This window comes from Schizophyllum commune (genome assembly GCF_000143185.2).
Source record: "Schizophyllum commune H4-8 unplaced genomic scaffold SCHCOscaffold_11, whole genome shotgun sequence".
Taxonomy (NCBI): domain Eukaryota; kingdom Fungi; phylum Basidiomycota; class Agaricomycetes; order Agaricales; family Schizophyllaceae; genus Schizophyllum; species Schizophyllum commune.
Genome location: NW_026089548.1, coordinates 1780750 through 1801134, shown reverse-complemented (window position 1 = coordinate 1801134; position 20385 = coordinate 1780750). Strand labels below are relative to the sequence as shown.

The 20385-nt window shown below is 55.6% G+C and overlaps 8 protein-coding genes across 8 annotated transcripts; 2 read left to right on the top strand and 6 right to left on the bottom strand.

Moving 5' to 3' along the window:
* Positions 1 to 299: 299 nt before the first annotated feature.
* On the bottom strand, positions 300 to 2023 carry SCHCODRAFT_02553717 (uncharacterized protein). Its single transcript, XM_003028167.2, has 6 exons — positions 1891 to 2023; positions 1410 to 1830; positions 1129 to 1349; positions 988 to 1067; positions 640 to 936; positions 300 to 589 (listed from the first exon to the last, which is right to left on the bottom strand). The coding sequence occupies exons 2-6, from the start codon at positions 1526 to 1528 to the stop codon at positions 533 to 535; spliced, it is 774 nt and encodes a 257-aa protein (XP_003028213.1). The 5' UTR covers positions 1529 to 1830; positions 1891 to 2023; the 3' UTR covers positions 300 to 532.
* Positions 2024 to 3270: 1247 nt separating this feature from the next.
* Positions 3271 to 4277, top strand: SCHCODRAFT_02553716 (uncharacterized protein; the record flags this gene model as incomplete). Its single annotated transcript, XM_003028453.1, has 5 exons — positions 3271 to 3350; positions 3456 to 3506; positions 3566 to 3741; positions 3790 to 3831; positions 4156 to 4277. The coding sequence occupies 5 exons, from the start codon at positions 3271 to 3273 to the stop codon at positions 4275 to 4277; spliced, it is 471 nt and encodes a 156-aa protein (XP_003028499.1).
* SCHCODRAFT_01160956 (uncharacterized protein) lies at positions 4119 to 5857 on the bottom strand (the record flags this gene model as incomplete). Its single annotated transcript, XM_003028166.3, has 6 exons — positions 4119 to 4419; positions 4469 to 4555; positions 4603 to 5264; positions 5372 to 5428; positions 5484 to 5619; positions 5791 to 5857. 5 exons carry the CDS (start codon positions 5855 to 5857, stop codon positions 4548 to 4550), a joined length of 930 nt encoding a protein of 309 aa, XP_003028212.1. The 3' UTR covers positions 4119 to 4419; positions 4469 to 4547.
* Positions 5858 to 6079: 222 nt separating this feature from the next.
* Positions 6080 to 11305, bottom strand: SCHCODRAFT_02602564 (uncharacterized protein; the record flags this gene model as incomplete). The annotated part of the gene is made up of 20 exons (XM_003028165.1): positions 6080 to 6154; positions 6204 to 6314; positions 6365 to 6564; positions 6616 to 6669; positions 6706 to 6826; positions 6886 to 6965; positions 7022 to 7075; positions 7127 to 7245; positions 7304 to 7432; positions 7812 to 7821; positions 7965 to 8039; positions 8199 to 8249; positions 8292 to 8391; positions 8746 to 8878; positions 9267 to 9382; positions 9487 to 9501; positions 9643 to 10353; positions 10404 to 10460; positions 10649 to 10713; positions 11254 to 11305. The coding sequence occupies 20 exons, from the start codon at positions 11303 to 11305 to the stop codon at positions 6080 to 6082; spliced, it is 2328 nt and encodes a 775-aa protein (XP_003028211.1).
* A 711-nt stretch (positions 11306 to 12016) lies between these two features.
* SCHCODRAFT_02639682 (TauD-domain-containing protein) lies at positions 12017 to 14011 on the bottom strand. Its single transcript, XM_003028164.2, has 8 exons — positions 13762 to 14011; positions 13520 to 13710; positions 13439 to 13470; positions 13274 to 13390; positions 13066 to 13225; positions 12817 to 13013; positions 12543 to 12685; positions 12017 to 12445 (listed from the first exon to the last, which is right to left on the bottom strand). The coding sequence occupies exons 1-8, from the start codon at positions 13921 to 13923 to the stop codon at positions 12242 to 12244; spliced, it is 1206 nt and encodes a 401-aa protein (XP_003028210.1). The 5' UTR covers positions 13924 to 14011; the 3' UTR covers positions 12017 to 12241.
* Positions 14012 to 14954: 943 nt separating this feature from the next.
* SCHCODRAFT_02515394 (uncharacterized protein) lies at positions 14955 to 15692 on the bottom strand (the record flags this gene model as incomplete). The annotated part of the gene is made up of 2 exons (XM_050343327.1): positions 14955 to 15520; positions 15581 to 15692. Coding segments are annotated over 2 exons (678 nt in total), but the record flags the coding sequence as incomplete, so codon positions are not given.
* A 72-nt stretch (positions 15693 to 15764) lies between these two features.
* On the bottom strand, positions 15765 to 17550 carry SCHCODRAFT_02513918 (uncharacterized protein; the record flags this gene model as incomplete). The annotated part of the gene is made up of 6 exons (XM_050343303.1): positions 15765 to 15952; positions 16019 to 16223; positions 16310 to 16553; positions 16672 to 16852; positions 16902 to 17280; positions 17335 to 17550. The coding sequence occupies 6 exons, from the start codon at positions 17548 to 17550 to the stop codon at positions 15765 to 15767; spliced, it is 1413 nt and encodes a 470-aa protein (XP_050198329.1).
* Positions 17551 to 18970: 1420 nt separating this feature from the next.
* Positions 18971 to 20304, top strand: SCHCODRAFT_02553699 (uncharacterized protein). Its single transcript, XM_050343694.1, is given in 5 exon segments — positions 18971 to 19377; positions 19431 to 19586; positions 19643 to 20008; positions 20028 to 20077; positions 20127 to 20304. The coding sequence occupies 5 exon segments, from the start codon at positions 19299 to 19301 to the stop codon at positions 20163 to 20165; spliced, it is 690 nt and encodes a 229-aa protein (XP_050198328.1). The 5' UTR covers positions 18971 to 19298; the 3' UTR covers positions 20166 to 20304.
* The last annotated feature ends 81 nt before the right edge of the window (positions 20305 to 20385 follow it).

Genomic DNA, 20385 nt, shown 5'->3' with positions numbered 1-20385 from the left:
CATCCGCTCATCGGTTCCTGGTGCATCCTGAGCGCCTCACGATTTCTCCGTCGCCGGTCAAGAACGACCATACGATGGGCCTGTTGTCGATCGTACCGACTGCCGATAGGCGAGCGCCATGCGCACGATGACGCGGTGAGTGCTCTGGTAACTTGAGAGCTCGGTGATCGTTCAGCCTACGTCACCGTAGACGAACACGAGGGCGCACTTCCCCTGTTAACTCGAACCTACACGAGTGAGGTATCTATGATCGACACTACGACATGACAACCGCGATTTCTGATGTACATTCATCCAGTCTTTCCTGAGAGACATAACGATACAGGCCATAATCCCCACAAGTACGCGAGGCATGACGGATCTTCATTGTCCTTGTGTACTAACGGTTTTCTAGGGAGACGATGCTCAATTACCACCAGGGCGACGGAGGATGTACAGGATGTGCCTTCACGCGACAACAGGCGACGCCTCCTGGCGGAGAGCCGAGCGGTTCCGCTGAGACAGATGGCTGGCCCGTCAGCGTCAGTGACGTTCATGTCGTTGGGCGATCAACGGCTTCCTCGGCCTCGCGAAAGCGGGCCATGGGGTCCTACAACAGACTTCAGCACAAGGAAGGCGGGCGGTGAGCAGCGTACGCACGACACTGAGCAACATCTGGAGGTCCAGCCGCACCTTCCCCTCCTCCTCCCAATCTAGCGCTGGGCCCGTGCAACGGCAAGCGTCCACGACGCTCTGCAACCGGCGGAGGAGACCGCTACACCATGCGCCAAAATGGGCGAACCGGGCGCAGAAGTCGCGGCTGAGGTCCATGATCGCCTCGTCCGCGGGCGACCGGGCCCTGCGAGGGATGAGGGAGGAGAGGGTGGCGACAATGCGGGGGACGCCGTGTAGATGCTGGCAGAGGAGGCTTCGGGGACCCGTCGGCGTGCAGATATGCTTGAGGGGATATGATCAGCGCGCGCGCGTCAACAGGGGGATTGAGCGTACCCATCGAAGGTTTTCGAAGTCGTACTTCACGGTCTTGAACAACTTGCGCAGTTCCACGAGGAGGTCGTCCATTCTCATGCCTGAGCATCGCGGGGTCAAGGTCGGGCTCCCGAGTGTGCAGGTTGGAAGGAAGGGTCTCACCGTCGATGTTCGTGTCGCCAGTGATTTTTGAGGGATCTTGTGCAAGCGCGCGCGTCAGATGATGGAATTCCGAGGGGAACAATTGTGACCCACTATGCGGAGCGCTGATACCCTGCGCCTGACTATCGCGAAGCCAGGCGACGAAGATATCGAGCGTCTCAAGGATCGGGATTAGATGCTTAGACGCTTCCCGCAGCGGTTCCAGGATCCTCGTCGCGCAACTTTGTACCGGGCGACCGTCGTCAGCGCGACATTTCACTGCAGGCGTACGGATGACGCACCTTGAGCGAGGCGCTGCTGTCAAGCCCGCCAGGATGGACACCATAATCCTAGCTAGATCCCTTACACTGGACGCGAGGTCGTCGGAACACGTTATCCCCTTGCGCCGCTTCTGCTCCATGCTCGAGGTCGCTGTGGACAGCGAATAGAAGTCTTGGGGCCTGGGTAGCGTCGATATCGACCGAGCACGAGCTGTCCCAGAGAGGGGCGGGAGACTAGACCTGAGATGATGAGGGGGTGAAGAAAGAGCGAGAAATGGTTTGCACGGTGAAGATTTTAATCCCGGGTCGCCGTCCCCACCATGGACCGTGCACGTGTACTGCACGCTCCTGGCGTACCGCAGCGCTCGCGAGTCGGTACAGCCCTCCCGCCATCGTGCAAGGCAATTAGAAATTATCAAGGACGTTCGCGATCCAAGGAGAGCTACAACGGTGAGAAGTCAAAAAAAGAGAAACATTTGAACAAACCGACGTGCATTCACACCTTCAGGTCCCAGTCGGATCTATGCAACGAACGCCACTATCCCGCAAAACCGAACTCGCTAGCATAGCAACAGGCGCTTATCGCGACCAATTGAATGTGAAGCGGGTCTTGAGAACCATCGGGTCACTTGATCAGCACAGAATGGGCTCTGATCTCCATGATCCAACGGCTAGAATATTTGCTTTGCAATACCGGCTGTTGATTGAGAACATCGATGCTCTCCCTGACTAGCAGAATAATGCAGATTGTCTCCCTTGAGCGATCCTCCGCGGATGTTGTTCAATCGAGTCTAAATCAGCCAGAGGAATACGCATCTCTCAAGCGCGACATTATCCGAGGTCGAAGTCGCATGCGCAATACCGAGTCGAAAGGATGATAAGGATTTTGAAGGTAGGAACTGGCGTGTGAAAGGTGAGTGAACTGACGAGTATTCTGCAGCGCACCTCAATGAGCGAACTGTCGCCTTGCTCGCGCAGGGGTCTTGACATGCGTCATCCGGGTCGAGATAAGAAAACTAGTTTTCAGCGTAGCGACCAGCTTCCGCGCGTGTGAGAGCCACCCGACTAGCGTTGCAATCCAAACAGAGAGAGTGCCGAGGGAGAGAGGCCAAGCCGATTATGCGTCTTGACACCTAGAGCTCCAGGAAAAGAAGTGGAGGAAAGGATGAACGGAGAGGATTGTGTAGTTATGAGTACGACAACACAACAGGGGACACTTAGCGGGATAATAGTGTTTTGCGCGTGTAAGTCAAAGGCTGTCTCGGGAGTCTACTGGTCGAGGTGTTGCTCTTTGGGCTTTGCTCTGCTCAGGACCTGTACTTGATGGGGGAAAGCCAGGGGAAGTTGGGTTACCCGCGCCACGAGGCAGCAGGGATAGCAGCGCCATCGTCCGAAGGCTGATGTGCGCGCTCAAGAAACTACAAATAATCGGCAAATATAGTCTCTGAGGTGCATTCCCGCGCAATGGGGCGACGGTAATATAAGACCCTCAAAAACTAAAAGCACCGCGCCCATACCAGAGGTCGCGATAGGCGTTGTGGGTAAGCAGAAGAGTGTCTTAAGTCGGAGCTCGCTCTCGAGCGCCAGCTGCAAATTCCAAGCACCAGAGAAGTCGAAATGTGTAGTTCGGGCAACCAAGAGCCCATTCCCACCCTGCGAAATCTTCATGCATCAGCGTTTTCGAGGAACGTGCACCGCGCGTAGCACTAGCGGGACAACCCTGACTTCGGCTTGAGTGAATTTGCCGGTGGCCATTGTGCAACCATGATGCAAGCCGTACTCTTGAAGAGCTTCAGCAATGCCATATATATGAGGCTGTGAGGGCAGAAAAAGCGTAGCTGATGCACGAGAGGGAAGGTGGTGGCGAGAGGAAAGTTCGGTGATGTCCAAATATGGCAGTCGCGATCAGTCGCCGGCGACGCGTGCCGGTGCTGAGTTTCTTGGGACTCGAGCCTGTACCAGGTGAGAAAAACTTCTGTACAATATTATACATATCAAGTAGTTGTGTGGCAAAAGGAGCCTGCTGGTGTGACGGGCAGCCCTCGTTTTTATTACGAATGAGCACAGGTCCCACGGTCACGAGTCAAACCGTGCGAAACCGTCCAACCCACGCGTGGCGTAAGTCATGATTCCACCAGCACACTGGCTGCAGAGGCGCTAAGCTCGACCTATATCAGGGAACATATCCTCACGGTCGGCGCCGGGACACACTCCCGTCCCCATGTCTCGGCCCAGGCGCACTTCGCACTCGCCCTTTGCGGAAGATGGATCCTTGGCTTTAAGGACAAAGATCCGCGACGGAGGCAGAATTCCGCCGAAGAGCATGCACTGCGGACACTGGTCCAGGTGATGAGTGAGTGGTGAGGCCATATGGTCGACTGCCAAGCTCCTAAGTACATAGATGTAGTGCGGAATCATGTCGGCATGGACGAAGGTCGGCATTGTATGTAAATAGCTGTACGAGTGTACGCCACGCTCCTTCCACCTCATTCGAAGGCGCGTCAATTTGTTAACTACTACCTTCTGACTCTTCTGTCATTGAATGAGAACTATGCGTGTACGTATTTGAGAAGCCATGTCTCCCCGATGACATGGAAGTACATCGGTGCACGTTGGCGTAACACGGTATATTACCTGACTGGGGCGCAGTGCGGAAGACAGGCACCTGTACGAGGCTGAATCTACGCGTGATTTTCAGCGAAGTCCTACCTCCTGCCTCCCCCCAGTGGGCGCACTTGAAAGATATACAGCTCTTCTACAATCGCAGACGACTACATGGATGAAGACTGGCAAGTATCGGGCTTCATCGGTATAGAAGGGTGGCAGGACGGTTATGTAATCAGTGGGCTACAGGAGAAGTACGGTATCGCCAAGTGTGTGAAGGAGTAAGGGATTGAATTACGTCGTGTACAGTGTTCGGAGTTGTAGCCCACTGTATCCGCAAAGCACGAAAGCAAGGCTGGGCCAACGCCCGAGTCACGTTGAAGAAAAGACTAAGAAAGCATTCCAAACCACCATATATTGAGAATTTCTTGTGGGAGATAAGTTTCTATATAACGCTACGGATGGCGTAAGCGTACCAGAATCACACTGATGGGCCTCCCCATTGCACCTCGAATTTGTTCGCACGTATCCGCCGTGCAAAGAAGAGCCCTTGCGTTACAACCCTGACAGGAGGTATCAGCTGGGAGATCAGAAGCGCTGAGGGACGTACTAGGACACGGCTCCTCCGCGAGTTTTCCGATGAAATCGGCGGTCTCTTTTGCGGTGCGCGCGTGCGAGTATAGCACCCATGCCTCCTGCTTGATGAAAACACTGATCTCGCTACGCATCGTCTCCTGCGCCCCTCTGATAGTCACAAGCTGAGCGATAGAGAACTTCTGCCGGAGTTCCACGACGCAGTCTCTCAAGTGGACGGTCAGAGCGACTATGGATTGCAGATCAGTGCGGACTCCTCGGATGGCAGGAGGGACCGTCGTGCGCGCAACCTCTCGATGGCTCCAGTCTGATCCGAGGAGAAATACGAGAAGGGTCTGGATGATGCGAGGGTAGGATAGCGTACGGATGGCTTCTTTCTCGAAGAACGCTAGAGAGTCTTGCGCCTGAGAGCCTTCTTCGACCGCGCGCCCGAGTAGGCGCAGAAGAGCGTGATGAGCCTGGTGAACGGTAGACATCAACGCCTCGGGATCTTGCTGAGATACAACGAGGTCCCGGATATTGTTTGTCATGTCGTATAGCGCCGTCATGATGGTACTGATCAGAAGGGCGTATTTGGCGAGGAGAGCAATCTGGCTTCGAGCATGCTTGCTGAGCGAGGTCTGAGATGGTACCTTGTCCAGAGTACGCTGAATGCGCAGACAAGCCATGTCGAAGCCGCTAACACAACGGCACATGTCTTGGGCGAGGGGCATTGGAATCTGATGACATAGCGCCTTCTTGTCCGTCCGTCAAGATTTTCAAAAGAAGAGCTTGATAACGCGTACCGAATGACCTTCACTATCCTGCATGAAGCCAAGATCGCAACGAGGATCGACCTAAATCTAAGACATTCCTGGTGTGAGCAGACCATTCGCATGGGTTTGGGAGGATACATACCGTGCTCGAAGTCTGGTGCGCGATGCCGCGGAGGTACCGTGAAGAGACTTGAAAGCGCGCGCGAGAACGGTTGACAGGCAGGGCTTCTTATAAGTGGAAAACGGGTCGGCCCCGTTACTTCGGTTCTTCACAGTCGCTGTACAACCCGTTAGCCATTCAGCTGCAGTGCCGGAACGTGGTAAGGAGCTCGATTTACATTCAGAGATCATCGCTTATGGGGAAGTCTAATACGGCTGTACTAGGATTACATCATCGCAGTACACGCGAAGCCTATGAAGGTGTACGTGATCTCCGCGGAGATACACACGAAGGTGAACTTTTGGCAGGACTCGGAGGATGGAATCGACGCTCCCCGTTGTGAGCTTAACCTTCATTGATGAGTGCGAGATGGAGAGCATAAATGTCGTTCGGCGAAGAACTATAATGCATAGCTTATGACGGTGCGCGATGTACGAGCAGATCTTGAAGATGGACGACTCGGATCTATCTGAAGGTACGTGCATCTTTGAGGCCGGCTTTAGTTCCCAGTTGTAGGTATGGCATACAATGAGACAGTTCGTGCTTCAATCTAAACGAGACGCGTCTGCCATGAGCTTTCACACTGGCGTCGACTCAGGTGTGCTTCCTCGCTCGTGATCTTCTCGACCGGCCAGCTGCATCTCGCGCGCATTCTGAACGGATGTTAAGCGGGTTATGCGAACAACACGAGGCTCTGCGCACCGTTGCATCCATCGATGCTTCTCCAGATCTGAGTGGTGCCCGCCGTCCTCCGACAGTCAACAGCACTCTCGTGCATTCCTCTCGAACGTGCACGGTGGGCGCGGATGGAACCTGAGTACGCAAACTCAGTATCATCATCGACGATGCTAGCAGATGCGTACGCGAGGGTCGAACCGATCGAATGCGCGCAAAATATTCGTCTTTGTCGCGGGGTCGAGTGCGTTGGAGCCACGCGCGTCAATGGCGCGGTTCAGGACATTTTTGAACTCGTTGTATAGGTCGATATGGAAGAGAACGGCGTCGGTAAGGGCTTGAACAGCTTTGACGGCCGCCTTGTTGACATTGTAGGTGCTTGTCGGGTCTACGCGTCATAGCATCAGTGACTACCAGTGTACGAACAACAGAAGCTCACCTAGAATTCCATGGTCGATAACATTTTGCGCCGAGTCCAGTGCCACCGTGACAGCTATCAGCGCGGAAGCTGCAGGGTTACCCAACTGACTATTTAGACGGCCCAGTCCAGTCGTTATAGTCGAGAAAGCCTTGATGATGACGGAGATTTTGGGGAGATTTTCACGCAATCTGCGTGTGATAGTGCCCAAGACACCGTCCGTACTAAAGGCCTTGAGTGATGCAAATGAATATAATGTCGTCTCCCGACGCGGGTCGTTGCCGAGCTCACCGTAGGCAACGACAGAAAGCTGTCGCGCGTGTCATTCAGCTTCGATCCACAGTCCTTGAGAAGTCTCTTGATAGTAGCAACTATAGAGATAATAAGCGCATATACTCGGGTGGACAATGGGAAAGACGGAGCGTACTGTCGAGGGATGTGTCGTCCTTCAGTAGCTCTTCGAGATTTGGTGCCCCAAACGCTATCGAGAGTTGTTAGATCAAGGAGGGCCATACATGTCATGATAACTTACCCGCGCTTGACTCGCTCGTGATAGGCTGGCGGTAGTTCGTGCTGGTGAATAGCTCGTCCATGATGCGCTCGACGTCGATCAAATCGAGCAGAGGCTTCTTGACCACCTCAGCCAGTTTTCTGGTCCTGTCCATGTTGCGGGTCAGTGACAATAATGACAGGAGCGGAATGGACGGACGACTTGTCTCCGACTGGGCCAACTTGATCAAAGACCTCGAGGACGAGGTCGAGACCCCTTTTGACGTCGATACACGTGTCGTGGAAGGTGGCGATAGGTGTATCGGCGTCGAAGTTCACAACCACATGGCTAGCGCGCGAGTCAGCCAGCGCACTCGAAAGCGTCAGAGATGATACGAACCAATGTTGACGGGAGGATCTGGTACTGAGCTCCATTACAGACGTATTGGCGGCAAGGTCATTACTGTCGTGCGACGGAGGGGCAGCCATAGCGGATATACGACGGAACAGGACACTAGCAGGTTCAGTCGCGGGAGTGACGAAGTAGGTGGCATACATATATGGCAACGAATATAGGGTTCACCAACTCGGGAGGTCTCATAGAGAAGCAATAGGGCAGGCGGCCGCTGTCCCTCATGTGCGTCAGACCTCCGAGTACGGTCCTCCCAGCTGATGAACAGCAAAGGTCTCCTCAATGCTGGGGATCCATGAGAGCGAGTTGAGCTTACCTTATGGGTCCTATAGGAAGCAAAGGGCAAGCTTCGGTATTCTGGGCTTAGAAGTCGATGGGTGCAGAAGTCATGCCGCTGAGGGGCCACACGCGTACTGCAGGAGCGATGAGTAGGGGATCATGAATTCTCCTGAATATAGAGATTCCTTACTGAACTGGATGAGCTTCTCTGCGGCAACTAGCCAGTCCTGAGTCTCTCCTACAGAGGCGAGGCTTCCAAAAGCCGCTATATGACAGACAATGAGATGAGAAATCAACACCAGCCTGTCGAGGGACCCCTTGCACGCGCCACTTCGCTACACAAAGCGGGAGTCTGAGCTCCACCTGTACTAGCCATCTCCCATACTTTACACTGACCAGTAGGTACAATGCGCGCCTGACGTACCCGGGATGATACTGGAACGCGAGGTCGCGTTCGCGTGCCGGATTGGGCGTACTAGCACAGGGGAAAGCCCCCGGAGTAGTGGGCCATACGTACAGCTAGTGACGCTAGTGTCGAGCTTTCTTTTCCGAAAACTCTCGAGTGCTATGTCCCATTTCGAGGCAAGCTGAGCCGCATCGTTGTCCGAACATCGGGCCTGAGCGGGGTCGCAGTAGTAGCAGTAAGCATAACTTTGCCGCTAGCTAAGGGAACAGACGGTGTCGAGATTATCACATGACTGCAATGTAGGGCTCGGCGCATGCAAGGACTCTGCAAGCGCGATGTAATCTGAAGCCCTAGGTCAAGGATCAAGACGAGATCGAACGCCGCTTTGAAGGCCCACGTGTGGTTCGGCAGTAACCGCGGCGGCGAAAGATGTCATCGCTAGCGTGCCACGTGGACTTTATGGCCAGGAACGAAGCAGTTTCTCAATCCATCTCTTCTTTTCTCCTTTCTCGTGTTCTCGTACAGGCTAGCTAGTACGGTATCCTAGTATCATAAGGAGTATTACCCTCGCCTCAAGGTTCAAGGCGTCGAAGTAGCTTCGCCGCCTCAAGTAGGTCAGCCACCTAACTAATGGCGTCTGCGGCGCACTGAGGTCGATGGCGCGGATGGATTGTGGCCCGAGAGTTCGGCGCAAATGCCTATTTCGATGAAGTCCTGGTAACAACGTGGTGCGGATACTTGTCGACGGGCTTCCTGGTTGCACGACTGATGACATTGGAGCTCCTAGGAGTCCGTTCAAGTACTCAGAACATGATATGAAACCGTCTTAACGACTCAACGTGTCCCCTTAGCGGTCAATGCGCCAAAGGTGTGCATTCGGCGGCAATTCAAGGGCGCCGTCGTTATGAAATTACATGTTGGTAAGAGAACACGCGCCCTCTCTGCCACAGAGCTTACCTCAATCGTAGATCGCCTCAGAAGAGATCCTCTTTAAAGCCCCTCCGCTCATTCTCCTGGCGGTTTGCATGGTAGACATGGACCTGAGGTGCAGCACGGTGCGAACCGCGCTGCAAGACGCGTACTCACTGGGACAAACACCCGTCGGCGTCGGCGTTCAAGCCAACGCCGAAGGGATGATTGATGCGCGCGCCTGGCGCTTGCAGTTGAAAAGAGCGTTGATAGAAAAGGTTCCCGGTGCATGTCTCAATCCAAGAAATACAAGCGATAACTAACAGGATACAAATCACCATAGCGCGACACGACTCCGGCGGTTGTTTTCCAGCCCCCATAGACGCGCAAGAGATACTATGATGGTAGAGTCCTGTAAAACGGTCAGAGAAAACTAGTGAGCAGCGAGAGATACTCGCCAGTCATGATCAGAAAGTCAGCCGCTCGCGCTTGAAATCATTGCATCACTTCGTGAAGTTCAGCCTGAGAAGATCTATTAACAAAATCAACTCACCAAGGCGGTCGATTTCCTTGTTGCCAGGTCCCTGATATAGTCCGCAGTCTCTCGTGCTCTCCGTCTCAGCGAGTATAACTCCCATGCGATCTGCTTCGCCAGCGATGCTACTTGCATTCGCCTATCTTGAGGCATGTTGGCGATGTCGGCGAGGATAGAAACAGAGATGCCAAGTTGAGGATCGCTCGCGCAGCCCTTCAAGCGCACGACCAAAGCGACGATGGCCTGAACATTCGCAAAGATCGCCTTGATAGTTTTTGGGACGCTTCTGAGTGCGAGTCCCCGCGTATTCCAGTCCAGTCCAAGGAGGCGGATGATGAAGTGGATACCAGGCGGATAAGACAAGTCCTTGATTATGTGGCGCTCGAGAGCCGATAGAGCGTCTAACACATGGCAACCAGCCGTCACCGCGCGTGTCAAGCTCACAACGGTGGATTCGCGATTGTAGCGAAGGACGGTACATGTCTTCGCGCTATCCCATTCCCCATCGATGAACTGCCGAAGAGCTCCAAGCGCGTCGAATTGAAAGGAGAAGATGTCGACGAGGAGGGAAGTATAATCGCTGAGGACGATGATCAATTCACGAGTATGCACGACAAGGATTGTCCGCTGGAGGTTTTCGAGGGGGCGTATGATCCGATTGCACTCCATATCGAAGGTGTTGATGTAGATGCATAGTTGTCGGTCGAGCTCAATGACCTCGAGCAATACCTTTCGGAAAAGTCAGAGAAGTGGGCGTTCGAAGGAGATCATACACGTACCGCAGAATTCGGCACTTCATGCATTCCACTGCAGCCTTTCTGCGTGGTCTTCACTGGCTGATAGACCCGTGTAGCCAACGGCGATGGCGACGTGAACAACACGAGTGCGACTACAGGGAACGATGGGAGTAAGATCCATAGACGAGGATGAGAAAGAAGCATAGGCAGCGCATCGGTCGCCCGGGGTCTTCTCCTTAATGGAGTAAGATTCAGGGGACCCTATGGAGTCATCGACATGGGCTCACCGCGCCGCTGACTCTACATTCAGGACTCTTCTCGCAAGGCGCCTTGAGGATATCACCCGCCGAAGCTATGAATACTATCGGTACGGATCTGGAGGTGCATGCTGACGCATGCCCACCCTCCAAGCCCACGGTGTTTCACCGCTTTCCAGATCGAAATTGTGGCTGAGAAAACGACTTGATGCAAAGGACATGAGAAGTCTGAACCATCCGATGAAGACGGTATCACGTACGGATACCGTAGAAGCACCGGCAGGCTGCTTTCGTCAGCGCAGCGAGGGAAACTGCAGCCCAGGGCCGTTAGACCGGGAGATCGGAACTCTAGCTTTCGCGGGGCCGAAGCAAAGGCTTCGAAAAGCTTGTATCACTTCGGCAAGTATGCGACGGGAAAGAGAACCTGCAGCATAACGAGAATGGGCGCTCATGTCCACCATCAGCGCGAGTGGGGTCAGATGGACGCCGAGACTGCAGGCGTCCATTCACCGGATACGCGCACTCCCGGATGGAAGGGAGCTTCCCACGTTGGATCTTTTCGCTGGGTCCCTCAATCATGGCAGGCGACGTTCTGATGATAGTAAATATTAGCACGTAATCGGGAAAGGACTCACCGACAAATGGGACAAGAAGCGCGGTCCAAGAGCGCTCATGCCTCGAGAGCATGCTTTGAGACTCGTCCAATACCTCCTTTGACTCATGGGATCAAGGCGAAGGCTCAGAAGTCACGCTTGGGACGTCGGGCTTCGCGCGTCTTGCATAAACCTTGCATGAGACCAGGTGCTCGGGCTCAAAATCCAGGTCGCCGATCATAGGATGAGTTCGGATTGAGTGGACTGGCGATATTGACCCACGACACAAGTAGGCTGAGGTGGGTATTTTCACGGCCATCGCCGCTCATATTCACGGATGGTCGCGTTATCCGGCCTGAGTACTTCGATCTTCGCTCACGGAGATTCGCTGCTACGTGGTTGGAGGAGGGCAGAGGCAGAGTAATGCAGAGGATTAAGAGCAGTGCAGTGATACACACGCATTACCAGTCTGAATCATGGAAATATATTAGCGCGCTGACGAAGGGAGGGGTAGACATTATGGAAAGCTTACGCACCTATACATCGGATCAAGCAGCGTCCTTTCACATGAAAAGGTACTAATACGTTCGCAGTGCTACTTTGGACAGCGAGAAGACAGGAAATGTAGTCAAAGCGTGCGCGCTGATGATGGCCAAGGTCAACCCGCGCGACGTGTGACGGGACTCACGTGGGAAGCTCGTGTCATGCGGCGTTTGCCGCAATGGACCCACAAGAGGCGATACGGCCCATCTGCGTCGTGATCTGCTTGTATCAGGGAAAATGGGTATCATTCGGACTCGGGATGGTCGACCATGGCTCAGTCATAATATGTTACACCGTGTGTCAGGACATGCTCAATGTTTATGCCCAGAGAGAGTAGCCAAGGACTCGGAACTCGCTCACGGAGAGGACGCGGAGCCCTGTGGAGTATGGTGAGATCCACTTCTGTTACATATTTCCACAGTCAGGCCTACAACATAATCTTACAGCTCACATCCAGCGTACATCTTCGACTCCAAGCCCCTCCACCTCAATCGTTGTACTGCTTCGGCCCACTGCCCGAGTCGCCCGCCACCCCATTCGACAACTGCAGGTCGACAAGGCGATCCTTCGCCTGCCGGCCCGTCTGCTTCTCGAACTCCTCGACCGAGAGCGGGCGCTCGCCGTGCGGCGTTGCGCGCAGGGCATGGCGACGCGCCGGCCAGAAGTCGAACGTCGCGCTGTGGTTGACGACCTACAAGGGAGGTCGAATCAGCGTTGTTCATCGACGGAGAAGCATTGGTCATCGACGGAGGACAGAAGGATGCAAGGATGAGATGAAAAACACGCACCCTGTTGTCCCAGATCGCAATCGAGTTCGGCTTCCAGTGGAAACGCGCCTGAAAGTCGGGGTTCTCGGCGAACTGGTGGAAGAGGAACTGGAGGATGGCGTCCGATTCCGCCTTCGGGACGCCGATGATGCGGCGAGTGAAGCCTGCGAGGAGGTCGAGTTAGCTGATATGGTCATCTCGGGGAGCGAAGGTTGACTGGATGAGCGAGATGAAGAGACGAATGAAGAAATGAAGGTAACAATGGAGGAGATGGGCAAGCGGCATGAAGCCTCACCATGGTTCACGTAGACGCTCTTCCACCCGGTGACAGGATGCACGCGGACGACGGGGTGGATGGTCTCAATGGGGTCGCGGCGGACGGGCAAGCCCGCAGCACGAGCTCCATCGGCCTGAGCGACAGCGCTGTGCAGCGCAGTGAGGCCCTCGAGGTACTTCTGGAAGCCCGGGCTCAAGGAGGAGTAGACGGCGTAGCTAAAAATCTCCATGAGCTCCTCATGGTAGCGGAAGACACCAAACAACTCACCCCGAGCTCCAGTGCGTGTCGCCGCCGTACTCCGGGCCGCTGATGACCTTGAGCGAGGTCGTGCTTGGGGGCTGACGCTCGTAGGAGACATCGGAGTGCCAGAGTTGCAGCTTCGAGAACGCCTGCGGGTCGGGACGGCGGCTGTGGTCGTTGTAGACGACTGGGACGAGGTGAGATGTACTGTGCGGACATAGAAGGGGCTCCTCACCATGCACTTCCTCCAGTCCGTTGCGGGGAATGGGGGTGGTTGCATGCTTATGCAGCTTGCCCCAGTAGCGCGCGAGGTCGAGCTGGCCGTGAACGTCGATCTCTTGGTCGCGGAAGACTGCAGCTGCTGAGTACAATGTCTGAATGGCAAACGGAAGAAGCTCACAAACAACGCCGCGCTCCGCGACAAGGAGAGCACTTGATGGCTTTAGTGGTCACGACTAAGACTGAAGGGATGGGCACGTACAGTTCATCCTTCTGCGTGTCGCTCAACTGGCGCAGGTCAATGCCCTTGAGAACCGTACCAATCGCTGGCGTAAGGTGCTTGACCTTCGACGCCGCGCTCAGCAGGTTCTTCTTCGACGGGTCCGCTCGCAATGCGCGATCCGTGACGGCGAAGTCCTCGAGAGGATCCCAGTGGACCTTCGGGAAGTAAGGCTAAAGCTTGTCAGAACCGACGCGTTGAATGATCACGATGAGAAGACACACCTTGAACTCCGCGTATGGGTAGTCATCGTCCTTATCGTCCGACTCCAGAGTCGGCGTGTAGAAGGGGTTGATGAGCGCCTGCGCCTCTGCCTTGCGCTGGGCGATACCGTTAGAGGTCGCCGTCGTCGAGGGCGCAGAGTCGGTTGTAGCGACAGGGGCCATAGTGGATAGGATGTTCCTGCTAGGCGAGGAGATCAAGAGCGCTTCCGGCGTCGAGAGATCCACCCTTTGCCCGGCAAGCGCCCATATAAGCGATCTGCGCTCCAATAGACACGCAATCGGCAGTCGCGAGACTGGAGGTTCGAATCGCGCAAGCTATCACGGTACTGGGACCCGTGCTATAGCGCTCTATCGCGCTTTCATTGCCGCACACGCGAACGGTCCCTTCTTTTCCCTCGCAGCGCTTATTGTAGGACGCCGAGTGAAAACCTGACAAAGACGGCGTACGGAGGGCCGCCGCAGGTAGCTGATAGTTGGCGTTGCAGTCGTCGGCGGCTAGGTTCGGGTCATTCTGCGATTCAGTTTTTCTGGGCCTCCTCGTCAGCTGCCGGAAAGCGACAGAACGCGCCATGATGACGAGTGGGAAATCGGGGAGATAAGCGGGCCCGCAAACATTGTTCCCAGTAAAGAATGACTTTGTATGAAGAATGGTGAACTCGACAGGGACATTCGGGGCGATGGCGCGAGGGGGAGCTGCGCGCACATCATGGTGGTTTGTGGCGAAGAGGCTACTTCGGCCGATCGTCGGATTTGGCGATTCGGCAAGTTCCGAAATGGGACCCACAAATCGAGGCGCGAGGCGTCAAGAGATACAAGACTATATTCACGATAATGAGTTATAGGGTATGTGTCTGACAAGAACATGTCATCTGGGTCTATCTCATCGACGCCTCACACGACTGGAGCGATCTGTACAACCCGACAGTCCACCCACAATGCGCAATACCCGAGCGGACTCCAGGTGAGCCGTAGCCGGCGGCGCTGAGGCTTTCGATAAAGGGGGACGCCAGGAGTCTGTACGCGGCGGGGCGAAAGGCTGTGAGTATGATGCCTTTGGTACGTCCTCAGGCAGTTGGCTAGAGTACCACCGTGCCGAACTAGGCTTGGGATGGAAATTTCCATATTCCCATGGTCTGGGATTATACGCAGGCGCATAGGGATTCAACGGCGCGGAAGGGCCCTGAACATAACGATCAGCCCGTGTCACTGTCAACAAGGCATGTAAGCCATACCTGTACTTCCTTGCGCTGATAGGTTAGCGGTGAGGATTGGGCAGGCTCGCGTTGGAACGTAGGCCGCGCAGCTTGAGCAAAACTCGGCCATGTTTTGATCGCAGGTTGTTGCTTCTTCGTCGTCCCTGCTGGCCTCGCCACCTCTACAGTCGTCCGGCGCAGCTCCGGAAACGCTTTGCTTCCAAGAGAAGTCGTGATTGTAGTCCCCTCGCTCGAATAGCTGAAGTTCTCCGAGTACACGTTCGCGCTCGCGGCCCGAGCAGCGCGGCCTCGCGCCGGGGAAAACCCAGGCAGCGCAGCCGAGCCAGCCGCTACATCTCTCCATGAGACCCAGCACAGCGGTAGCGTACGTTCGAGGTCTGCGAGGAGGAGCTCTCTACCTGGGCCGCTGAGGAATGTTGGGCTGGTAACGATGACCATGCCCCGGCGACATCGAGTAAGGAGCACATTCAAGCGAGGAAGGGACTTGAGGAAGCCAGGCTTTTCTGTGCGCACCATGGAGACGAGGACGTAGTCTGCCTCGTTTCCTGGAAAAGCGGTCAGTCTATGGGCCTCGGATAAGCATAGTAAATATCGGGATAACACACCTTGAAAGCTGTCCACGTTGAAGACTCGGTCGGAGGGAAGTCTGACGGACTCCAGATCGCGTGCAATCTCTGCCTTTTGCGCATCGTAAGGCGTGATAACGCAGAAGTTCTTCCCACTGCTATGGTAGCGCTCGACAAGGTTGCGTACGACCTGGACCTCGTCTCGATTCTGTGGTATAGTCTATCAGCGATCTGTACACGGCAGCACCTCAGAACTCACGATCTTGCTGCGCCCCTGATTCTCCTCCCCGCCGTGCTTGCGCGCGTCGACGAAGGTGATGCACGAGTAGTCGTCGATGCGGTGTTCCGATTTCAGTCGACCGCCATAGACGAAGCGCGAGATAAAGTTGCCCAATGGGTTGGGCATGCGATCTAGGTATCCATATCAGCCAACGGATATTGTGTTCTCGTTCATCAACAAGCTGGTTCACGACTCACATTGAGTGTCCAAGAAATGGGAATACCTGTTCAGATGCGACAGGTCGAAGATGCATTGGATTGTGGTGGCGTCGTCCTTGCCGTACGGAGGGACTGCAAGGAGGGTCAGTACAGGATAAGTGCGCGTTTTGAGAGGATACCTACGCTGCTTAGGATCCCCAAAGAAGCATATCTTTGTCAGTCTGCTGAACTTCGCGCACAGGGGCTAGAACGACAACGTCAGTGAATGCTCGTTCACAGTCCGCCAGTGCATGTAGACGACCACGCAGCGCACATAGACGCTCAAGGAACTGCGGATAAACTTACCATAAACTCGAACACATTGATCTGCGACGCCTCGTCGATGACCAGCCGCTCGACGGGCATCACGTCGGTGAACATTCGCAGCTGGTGCAGCTTCGGGTTCGACAACATGCTGACTGTCGAGAGTATTACGCAGGCGTCGCCCATCATCATCTTAAGCTCGCGAGTAGTCGCCGGGAACTCGTCCGAGCGGATGAGCTTGTTTTCGATGGCTTCGTAGAGGGCTTCGTGCCTGAGTGAACGAGATGAGTATCGCGTGGGGTAGACGCATGGGCGGACGAGGCATGGGAGGAAAAGCCAAGAGAGGGCAAGGTCTAGTAGTACAATGACAGAAGACGAATATCGCTCACCATTCGACGTAGAAGTCCTGCGAGACGATGAGCCTGAAGTCGACACCGCGTCGCGCGACACCTTCCGCGATGTTCTTGACCGCGACGTTCGAGTGTGCGACCGCCCACGTCGGCTTCCCATGCTTCGCCCATACCTCCACCGCCGCCGAGATCGTCTTCGTCTTCCCCGTCCCCGGGGGTCCTATCTCAAAGTATCAGCATCGCGACACGTTCCATGGCAGGAAGCTCACCATGCACCACCGTACACGGCCTCGGCGAGTGCACCATCCCCGCTACCACCTCGCTCTGGCTCAAGTTCAGCCCATAAATCTCCCTCCTCTGCAACGACACCGGCACCTCCCCCGCCAGCTCCTCCGCGACAGGAAAGAACATATGCCGGATGAAGGCAAAGCTCTGCAGCCCGGGCTTGCGACCGCAGCACACGTCGAGGACAAACTCGTCGCGCGCGCGCTCGGCGTTGGTGCGGGACTGCGCGCCGATGACGGAGATGCTGGAGATGGTGCGGTCTCCGCTCTTGTGCTTGAGCTTGATCTCGGAGCGGCGACCGTGGGTCTTGGTGGCGCGACCGAAGGAGCTCTCGTTGTTGGTGTAGTTGACGACGACACGGGTCTATGAGGGGGTGAGAAGGCGATACGAAGGAGGTAGTGGTGTGAAGGGACTGACGGTTTGACTGGCGCGAACGCGGGTCTTGTACCTGGCGTTCTGTAGCACTAGTTTGCCATCCTTGTTGAACTCGTGCGAGGTGAACTCGCTCTGAACTTCGTGAGGCGCCACGCAACGGAGGATGAATTCTTCACGAAGAAGTTTGGCAAGGAGGGTGCGTTCCTGAGCGATGTGGGCATAGGGAGGGCACGAGGCAAGTGAATTCGCGTACCTCATGTACGATGTTGCTTGTGTCGACTATCCAGGCTGATGTCGCTATGGCTTGCTGACAGTATTCCCCAACCCTATACGTAGTCGAGTCCCAGGTATCAGCGCACGACAAGAGCATGGGCGAATGGAAAACGCACCTGACGGACACCCACGCTCGTAAAGAGGATGCGTTGGTCGAGTAGTTGCTCATCGCCCACAGATCGTCCAAGAGGAACGCGTTGACCTTGGTGGAAGACATCTGGCGCTTGAACACCTCGGAAACGGCCATCTGGAGGTCACCCAACGTGGCCTTCAGGTCAACGCCTCTGACCGCGGTCCGCGCGCCGTCTGCGACACAGAGTGCAATAGGCGCCATGTCGAATGCAACGAGCTTGAGGGATCGCTGCTGACCCGATAGAATAGCCGTCAGGGCAATGTCCAGCATCGCGCCTCGCCATTGGCCGGAAAGCGAGATGCGGTAAACGCGAGAAGCAGTGGCGAGGAGAATTTCGTGTAGGTCCCCATACTCGTCACGCTCGACATCGAGGCCGAGTATGCGCGGCTTATCCTGCAAGATGTCCCGGGCGACGATGTGGGCTTGCGACCAGGAGTAATTGATGATGCACAGGTCGCTGGGAGGCAAGATGATGTTCTGCCGCAGCGGTGGCATTGCAGCAGGAGATGAAATCGAGGGAAACGAGGTCCTCGAGGTTGGGTGCGCCTTTAAGCGCGCCAGGAAGCAGATATAGGCGCCGCGACGGAAATGAAATGGATCTATGGGAGAATCCTAGTACGCTGCTTATCCGGTGCTAGAAGGGCGGTTTGTCTCCAAGGGGGTTCTACCCTTATAGCGGAGAAGACGATTTATATTGACCCGGTCCCGAAGTAAGGCCACCGTTTGGCTTTCAGGGATCGTTGAGGTCCCTGCGCGAGGCTTTGAAGGAGGGAGCTAAAGGGCACGACGTTCGCTGCGTGCTCCGCCGTATAGAGCGTATACATAGTCCGAATTCCCAGAGACGACAGAGAGCTCTGGCAGTCATAGACAGTCATGGTCGAAGGTAAGTCGAGGAATTATCCGAGCCGGCGGGGCTGATGCTTACACGAGTGTGTCGGCAAATGCCGAAGGCGCACGTGACATCGTCCCACTCGGTCTTCAGCTTGCTTCGAACCTTCGTGAGTCGTCGGACATCTGGATCTCGAGATAATCCTTTCGACCATGGAAACTAGCGATGTCTACTCTCATGATACTTGACTGCCTCTTGCCATGATAGCTGAAGGAGAAATTTTCAACGACTACGTCTCGCGATATTGGGACCTACAACCTTGCTCGACTCAGTACCGACAACCCTGCAGACTTTCCGGCACCGCCTGTCTGTGCAGCCTGTGCTCAAATCCCACTTTTGGCGCTCTGACTGACGACCTTCGATCATCCCTGCAGCCAACCTCCGATCATCCCGAGTGCCCGCCACGGCGGCGACGCGGCCGCATCGACGTTCACTTGCAAGCGCCCTCCGCTTGTCCTCCGCCGCTGTTGGACCAAAGTGATCACCGCTGGGATCGACGAGGTGAAACTGCGCTCAGCTCCACCACTATACGCTCTCTACGGACATGGCTGAAGACGCCTACGGTCCTCGGCTGATTCTGCGACGCACGTCGCTGGCGTTCAGGCCGCCGCAGCAGGCAGTATATAAGACTCGTACTGTGAGAGTGGGGTTTTTCATCGCCTTCCCCTTCACGCTCATTCATTCACTCTTCCCTTCCTTCGTTAATTTATCATGGTCTTCGTTGCGCTCTCCCTCCTTGCCGCCGCGACTGTCGCGTCCGCCGCCACGACCGGTAGCCATGCGGGTGATGGTGCGTATACTGCATCTATCTCCCTTAGTTCTCGTTACTGAACCTTACTGAAGGTACCTGGTACGACGTCGGCCCCAGCGCCTGCGGTCCGGTCAACACTGCCGACCAAATGGTCGTCGCTGTCCCGACTACCGTCTTCGACGGCTATCCCGGCGCCGGTGCCAACCCGAACTTGAACCCCATCTGCAACCAGCAGATCCGCGCGTACTGTAAGTCCATCATAATCCATGTTCCCCCAACCACATATCGTGACCTTGCCTCCCAGACGGCGACAAGTCCGTCGACCTCACCATCACCGACCGCTGCGGCGGCTGCAAGGGCTTCGACCTCGACCTCTCGCGTGCCGCCTTTGACGCGCTCGCGCCCGACAACGAGCGCTTCGCCATCACCTGGGACTGGCTCACCGGCGTCTCCTCCGGCGTGCTCGAGCCCACGCAGCCGCCCGCGACTTCGGCGACCGCTACCACCGCGCCGCCGGCGACCACGACCGCGACTGGCGGCGGCGGCGAGGGTGAGGCGTGCTCCCCGGAGGGTGCGATCCGCTGCCCGTCCCCGAACACGTGGGATATCTGCGGCTCGGGCAAGTGGCAGAACAACGGAGCGGTCCCCTCGCCGTATGTGTGCCAGGATGGTGCGCTGGTGATCCCGAGCCGCCGTCGTGAGGAACACAAGCGTCACTGGAGAAGCCGCCAGCTTTGAGGTACGTAGTCCTTGCCAACTGCTCCCAATCCCATCTAACATCTCTTTAGGAACTAGCGCTAACGACTAAGAAGACCCGATATACATAACGCACCTCTTTATTGACGTATTTATTGGTGGTACACAGTGCAGGAAGATGCTCTGGCATAGGTATTGCTATGTTAGATATTTATGCGTGTAACACTTGCTGTAGGCCTCTCTAGGGTCATTGCAATACGCAATTGTCTGTTCTTTTGAAGTCCCTGTCATCGACCTCTTTCGTGGACGCGGATGCGACCTGGGCGCATAAGTGAGCTTCTTTCACAATCT

Bases quoted from the DNA above. Each gene is read 5' to 3' on its own strand.
- SCHCODRAFT_02553717 (XM_003028167.2), bottom strand. From the start codon at position 1,528: ATGGAGCAGAAGCGGCGCAAGGGGATAACGTGTTCCGACGACCTCGCG. The intron at 1,350-1,409 runs GTGCGTCATCCG...CCCGGTACAAAG, and splicing joins ACAGCAGCGCCTCGCTCAAG to TTGCGCGACGAGGATCCTGG. The intron at 590-639 runs GTGCGTACGCTG...AGTCTGTTGTAG, and splicing joins TCCAGATGTTGCTCAGTGTC to GACCCCATGGCCCGCTTTCG.
- SCHCODRAFT_02639682 (XM_003028164.2), bottom strand. From the start codon at position 13,923: ATGGCCCCTGTCGCTACAACCGACTCTGCGCCCTCGACGACGGCGACC. The intron at 13,711-13,761 runs GTGTGTCTTCTC...GACAAGCTTTAG, and splicing joins ACCCATACGCGGAGTTCAAG to CCTTACTTCCCGAAGGTCCA. The intron at 12,446-12,542 runs GTGCGTGTTTTT...CCTCCCTTGTAG, and splicing joins TTGCGATCTGGGACAACAGG to GTCGTCAACCACAGCGCGAC.
- SCHCODRAFT_02553699 (XM_050343694.1), top strand. From the start codon at position 19,299: ATGGTCTTCGTTGCGCTCTCCCTCCTTGCCGCCGCGACTGTCGCGTCC. The intron at 19,378-19,430 runs GTGCGTATACTG...ACCTTACTGAAG, and splicing joins CGGTAGCCATGCGGGTGATG to GTACCTGGTACGACGTCGGC. The intron at 20,078-20,126 runs GTACGTAGTCCT...ACATCTCTTTAG, and splicing joins GAGAAGCCGCCAGCTTTGAG to GAACTAGCGCTAACGACTAA.